Source organism: Podospora anserina, chromosome 1 (assembly GCF_000226545.1).
Source record: "Podospora anserina S mat+ genomic DNA chromosome 1, supercontig 1".
Classification (NCBI taxonomy): Eukaryota; Fungi; Ascomycota; class Sordariomycetes; order Sordariales; family Podosporaceae; genus Podospora; species Podospora anserina.
Genome location: NW_001914859.1, coordinates 2,688,092 through 2,695,187, shown reverse-complemented (window position 1 = coordinate 2,695,187; position 7,096 = coordinate 2,688,092). Strand labels below are relative to the sequence as shown.

Below are 7,096 nucleotides of genomic sequence, written 5' to 3'. Positions count from 1 at the left end.
ACCTATGCCCCATCTAACTCCGGGAGCGTGGGGCACACCATCCCCGTTCAGACACCAAGCAGGACTCGGAGGCTTCACATGCCTCTGCTCTTGGAGCAGTCCAGGTGGAGTCAAGGTTCAAATGGGGCTGAGAGCTGCGAACGAAAAATGTTTGAGGGAATGACACCAAGAAGCCAGCTCATGTAGGGATGGAATCATCTACCTGGAGCAGCTCAAGATATGCACAAAATTCCCGGACAACGTTCATCGACGGAAGCTCGGCGTCTTTCTTGCCCGACAGCCCCCCTCCCCCTCCCCCACTGTCTGTTGACGGGCTACAAGCTATGCGTTCCGTGGTGTTTGTGGACTTGTTGACATGGGAAGAGTGGCAGAGGACATACAAATCCTTCTAGACACTCGCACACTTACTTCGATGGCACCAATGTTTTGCAAACATACACAGACATGAGGTATGATATTTCCGGGACATTGGATGCTGCTGCTGTGGCCCGAGGAAACGCCTGCGCACCTAGGAGTACATGATACGATGGGACAGGAAACAAGGTCATGAAGTAGGCGGGAGCGGGAACACATCGCAACCGAGAGCACACCGACAGCAGGTTCATTCCATCAGCTGACTGGAGATGGGAAAAGACTTCCAGGACTGAGGTGGAGGCAGATGTCGGTGAAACGGTGGACATCTAAGATGGGATGAGGTGGCTCTCTCTCTGCCGGCTAGGTAGTGTCAGTGCCAGTGTCAACCCGAGAAAAGGGGCGGAGAGTGGGTGGTGACAGGTTCCGAGCTTCAAAACGCTCTTTCCTTTCCCGTCGTTTTGTAGCGGCATATCTTTCTTTTGCTTCGCTATGAATTACAATTCTAGCACTGCCACTGGCTCTCCCATCCAGGTTCGGGTGTGTGACACCGCCGGGGGAAGGAGCCAGAGGGTCCTGCCCTCCACTGAGGTGGCCCCCTTTCAAATCGCTTGTGACAGTGACAGTGACAATTCCGTCATTCCGCCGTTCGCCTGGCTCAGGTGGTTCCGGGGGGTATTTATGACGAGGCAACTAAGCTGTTAAGGCCGTCCAGTGCTGTCAAGGGACAGTCACACACATACAACCAAGCAAACCATACGTGACAGCCGTTCACTCAACCGAACAGAAGCACCACACAAGCAAGCAAGCACGCTGAACACGTTTCTGACCTGCTCTGCTACCTGCCAGGGCCGAGCTGAAACAAGGGCGTGAGCAAGGCTATCAGAGCTGGATTCCTCTCCGAGGCCCACCAGACTCCTGGGATCGCACCGTTTGACCGAAACGAGAATCCGATAAGCTTTTCCTTGTCCTCTAGCACACGACACCTCTGTCCGTTGACCACATCACCACATCACCTACCTCTTACCTACACACAAATACCCTCGGGCAGCCGGGCACCCGCCGACGCCTCCTTCTCGGCTTCGTTTCGACCCTCTTGCCTGCCTCGTCTGGCTATCTGCATGTCTGATCTGCTCGTCTGGTCAGGTGCCGCTGATGGTCTTGATTCGCCGACAGTCTCTCTCTCGTGTCGTCCGATGAGCCTTTTGCTTGGCTAGACGTCCCGCAGTTTGCAGCCCGCCGCCCGCAACCCGCATTCAACAAGACCGTACCCTACCCGGTGTTCCCTGCTCTGCATTGTGCTGCCCGCAGCCCCGGTGTTGACCCCGCAGTCTCTGATACAGCAGCTTGGCCCCCGACTTCTCCTTCCTCGTCTTGTTTCCCGAGCCTCCTCTCACACTGCCTGGACCTGTGGCCTTGGTCCTCGCCTCAGACCTACTGCTGATCCAGTTTCACTGATGCCAGCTCCCATCCGCAGAAGCAGCAACTGCCCGTGACTGGAGTGTCGTCGACAAAGTCATTCGATATACGAAACGAGCTGGTTGTCGAGCGAGAAGGGAGTCGGTCACTTCCACTGCCGCGATTAGTAGTGACGCCATCTCACATCGCCATATCCACAGCCTCCCATGCGTCAATAAGCAGAATTCAAAACACTCGTACAAAGACAGATTTCAAGTATCCGTCTGTCGGCACCCCATACCTCGACGGGACCAGAGCCGCGGTTGAGGAAGAGAAAGGGGTAGAAGGTGGATGGGAGGTGTTCAAAGGAACGATTGTCCCCTCCATCATCTCGTTCAGCTTCCTATCTGTGAGGCAGTATTTCGGCATCCTTTCACAGTTTCGATACTCGCAGTAGTCACTTATCTTGATTCACTACGCCCGTAGTAAGAAAGCCAGCTGTCGCCACACTCCCTGAGACCGTCTTCGGCTTGCGAATCACCTTGCGTGCCCGACGCCTCCTAGCGCTAGTGTCGTTCTGCCGGTTCATTCCACATCAGCAACACGACAAAACCTTGCCAAATCGGATTCGAGCCGTGTGTGCCGCAAAAAAGAAGCACCCAAATTCGATATCGTACGGAGATCCTCTGGTGTTTACATCTCGCCGGCGGCTCGCATACCTAGACATCCAGGCTGAACATTTGTCTGGATCGGAACATAATAGGGGGTAGTTTGGAATTGGTTCAGGGGTTACGCAGATCTCCAATATTCATCATGGCTGCCAGGTATCAACAGCATCCCACAGTCCCGGTGGGATTCCAACCAAGCCAAGGCGGTTATGCCACACCCGCACCGCATCATGCGGCCCACATGTCACCATCGCATCTTGGGGTTGGCTTGGACGGCACGGCCCATGCCGGATCTAGGAGAGGCAGTTCGACGACGGTGCCGCCGCCACATCAACAGCAGCAACAGCCGTTGCCAAGTGCGAATGGAGAAGGAGCTGGGACTCCAAACACAGGTAGGGAGGGGACATCCACACCAACGGGGCAGAATCCTAATGGAACATCGTCTTCGACTACTGGCCCGAAGCCCATTCGTAGGCGGTTGCGCATGATCACTTCCTGCCTCGAATGCCGGCGGCGAAAACTCAAATGCAACAAGGGTGCGACGTGCAGCAACTGTGTGAGATTTTCAAGAGAATGTCTCTACCTCGGACCCAAGCTTGACGAGGCCAGTCAGATAAGGCTTACGGAGATCAAGGAGAAGGTTGGGTCGCTTGAGAGGCAGTTTGAGAGGGATGTTGCCAGAGGGGCTACCGGAGGTGGTGGAGGCAGAAGTGGTGGTTCACGACAGCAACGGATTCTGGCTGACGACGTTGAGGATGACTTTGACGAGGAGCGTGACCTCCAGATCAGCTCCATGGTGGCGCTTGATCTCACCTATGATGACTATCCCGATGGGGTTGGTACCGACGACTTGATCGATCTGGGCATCCGAGTTGGAAAAATGAGAATTACCGAGAGAATTGGCGGACTCAACAGACCACGCATTTCGGAAGAGGTGAGTTATTCAGAGTTCAAAATATCGAGGAAAGTTTCTGATGGAGTTTGATTGTCTAGATTCAAGCCGGCATTGCAGGTTCCCCGATAGCTACGACGCCCTCTTCTGCCACTACGTCCTGGTTCAATGGGGCATCCCAGATGCTAGGGGGTGACGGCACGTCAGAGGCGTCCTTCGACATGCTCCCTGATTTTCTCAAGCCGGGTGACTCTTATCTTCCACCCACAAGCGGCTTCTTCTTTGGCCAAGCTGGTGTATCGCCGCCGTTGGAACAGCTGTTACCTGGAAGTCGGGAGTGGGGCCAGCGCCTGGTCAACCGCTACTTTGAAGCAGTTCACCCTATTGCGCGGTGTGTCCACAGGCCGTCTTTCGAGGCCTTGTATCAGTCCTTCTGGGACGATATCGCACAAAACTGGGAGCCCCGTCCATCGGTACAGGCACTGGTGTTTGCTGCTTGGTTCAGTGCTGCAGTCAGTCTTGATGAAGTCCAGGCTCAAAATGAATTTGGAAATACGAAAAGTGCCATCGTGGCTCACATGAAGGTGGCCACCGAGACGGCGCTGAGCAAGGCCAACTTTCTGCGAACAACAAAGTTCGAGACGATGCAGGCGTTTATCATGTACATGGTAAGTCGGTACCACCATCGTGGGGCGTGCAAAGTTGGCTGACACAAATACACAGCTTCCGCTGTGTAGAGACGAGGTATCGAGAGCACACTCTGTGCTGGTTGGTGCTGCTGTGAGAATGGCCGAGTGTATGGGGCTTCACCGCGATGGTGAGGCTTACGGCCTTAGCCCCTTGGAAACACACGTGCGACGGCTTGTTTGGCACCAGCTGTGCTTCCTGGACATACGGACATGCGAAGCCCAAGGACCGAAGCCAGCCATTCGGCGCGAGGACTATGATACCAAGCTTCCTTTGAACTGCGAAGAGACCGACCTCACGGCGAACATGGTTTCTGTCCCACCATCGGCTGATCAGTGGACGTCGACAATGCTTGTGTTGATGAGATTTGAGATCAACGAGATGATGCGCATCATCTGGGCGGACCGACGCAAGCTGGAAACGCACAAGACAACACTGACAGCCGTACTCACCAAGATTGAAAACTTTCGCAAGCGCATGTTTGAGAAGTACAACCGCTTCCTCAACGAAGAGGTGCCGGCTCAGAAATATGCGAAGCTTGTCATGCAGCTTCTGATCTATCGGTTGCACGCCATGGTGCTACACCCGTACCACTCTAATGCTACAAGTCCATTGCCCGAACGCCTGAACGGTCTTCTGATTACGAGCGGCATTCTGATCATTGAAACTGCGATTCAGCTCGAATCTGATCCCAGATTTCGGGACTGGTCATGGTATCTTGGAGCTTACCAGCAATATCAGATTGCCCTTCTCTTGGCCACGGAGATTTATTACCGGCCTCAGAACAAGGAGTGTAATAGGATCTGGAGGTGTCTCGACTATGTCTTCAACTTGGACCCCAATGAGGCGCGGGATCAAAAGAGTCTCAAGATCTTGACCGAGATCATGGGCAAGACGAGCGTCTATCTCGGCATGCGAAAGGTCCGCGCGCCAACTGGTATTGCCAGGGCCGTTCCCTACAAGCAGGCTGTGAAAGAATCACCTATTCAGTCACACGCCATGGTTCCTACCGGGTCGTTTCCTCAACATCAGCAACAGATGCACCAGACGGTTAACGGTCCAGGTCATAGGTTGAAGCCTGACCCAAGCATGCCCCAGATGCCTGTAAATGCCATTCCCACCATCAATATGCCAATGCCACATGGCAATATGGCTCACTCGGTGCCTTCGAGCATGCCGGCCCGTGTTCCTTCTTTCGGGCACTCACCCATGATGTTTCCTCCGCAACAGCCAACGATCATGCCCAACATGGTGTTTGCCGGTGTCTCTAACGGTGAGGTTCTGTGGGGTTTCCCGCATATGAACCCTGGAAGTCCTGAGAATAGCAGTGATGGTGGAAGTGTTGTTGGTCAGCCACAACGTCATGGAAGCATTGCTGGGCCTGGGGCGGCCATCAACGTGATGGATAATATTGACTGGGTAGGTGTTTGTTCTCTCTGATGCGTGTTCCACGATCACTGACCATTGTTTTTTGGTAGGATGCTATTAATGTTCTGTTCCCTACCGACCCCAATACCGGCGAGCTCAGCTTCAATTCCTTTCAGGTGGACCACTCTGCTCAGATGAATCATAACCTGGGTGCTCAGATGGGACATGCTCATACTCCCCATCATCAACAGCAGCACTCACAAACACAATGGGGACCGAATTAGGTTTCCAGAGAAGGTGTTGTGATTTATGGGGTATTTATTTTGCTGGGTTTTCTCATGTCAAAGCAATTTATTTGCTCTGTTGGCACCGTATCTTGCACATCTTGACACTACAAGATTGAGCAGGCTTTCTGTTGGGCTGAGACAAATGGGGATTTCGGGGGACAGCAAACAAGATTAATGGTGAGGAAAGGGAAACAGACAGAAAAAGTCTGGGCGAGGAGGTTATCGCCGATGCTAAGAGTGGCGCAGTTTCGAGGAGCAAGGCAAGCACGGTCGGTGTTTGGGGGTGATAGTTTCTACTATGGGTTTCCTTTGTTTTGTCTGCTCTTCTGGCTTTTCTTTTGTTGCTTTTCACTCCTCGCTCGTTTTATACCATTCTTGTAGTTTTTTCTTTTCGAGGAAGGAAAGGGGAAGATGGGAAAAGAGGGGAAACATTTTCAAAAATGTAGGTGTTGTGTAAAATGGATTTGTGGGTGGAAATTTGGAGGGAGTGTAAAAGGTTGTGTAAAATGGGTAGTATCTTAGTCATGGGGGAAGATAGAACGGGTTAAGGGGGGATGGGGGAACAAGGCAGTTAGGTAGATGATAGGAAGTAATTTTGGGAGAAATATGATTTGCTTGTTTTGGGCAGATTCGATGGTTGGGTGAGATGTGATATTCTCTAGGGAGTGGTGCCGTGATTTGCGTTGGTGAGTAAGGCGGTCCCTTTCTGACAACACTCGAGATACTTAGGGTGAGTAGTGTGGTTGATGATGTAGAAACAGAAGCTGCACCAAGAATGAGACAAGCAGAGGAATGTATGAGAAGGAAACTGTAATCCCTTGAACATATTGTCTCCCCCTTACCTTCACCCACCATGTGCCCCGTTGGCACCAGTTTGCAAGACAAAACCAACAGATACCTATGTTTCTTTAAAGGATTGTCTGCCGGGGCTGATGAAGATATCAATGTAGAAGATACCACCAGCACTACCCGGCATGGATCACAACAGACACATCAAACAAAAGGTCAAACAGAGTTGAGAAAAGAGCAAGTCACATTTCGCTTCCAAATCCCATTTGCATCATGATATCTAAACTGACGTGCAGAAAGAAGCAGAGTGAGTTGTCATCAATTAATTGGTAGAAAGTTCGTAAACATCATCATCATCCATTCTTTACCATGATAGCCAGCCAGCCGCCTGACCAAATTTCTCTCTATCGCAACGGCCAAGCCAACAAAGCAAGAGATGTAAAACTTCAACTTCATCTTTGTCAAACAAGCAGCAACAACACCACCTCCCACCAAACACAGCGACGACACTCCAAAGTATTGATAGCAAAAACGCATTTTATCTTTCGAAACAGGTTCAAAACTTTCAAGAGCAGAGAAAATTTCAAAATAACGATAACAGCAGCAAGAGCAGGGTATGTAGCAACAACTCAAAACGATCCCGTGTCGAAGCGGGG

At 51.9% G+C, this 7,096-nt stretch overlaps 1 protein-coding gene across 1 annotated transcript; it reads left to right on the top strand.

Moving 5' to 3' along the window:
• Positions 1-2,562: 2,562 nt before the first annotated feature.
• PODANS_1_7540 (uncharacterized protein) lies at positions 2,563-5,436 on the top strand (the record flags this gene model as incomplete). The annotated part of the gene is made up of 3 exons (XM_001912942.1): positions 2,563-3,355; positions 3,418-3,977; positions 4,033-5,436. The coding sequence occupies 3 exons, from the start codon at positions 2,563-2,565 to the stop codon at positions 5,434-5,436; spliced, it is 2,757 nt and encodes a 918-aa protein (XP_001912977.1).
• Positions 5,437-7,096: the final 1,660 nt, after the last annotated feature.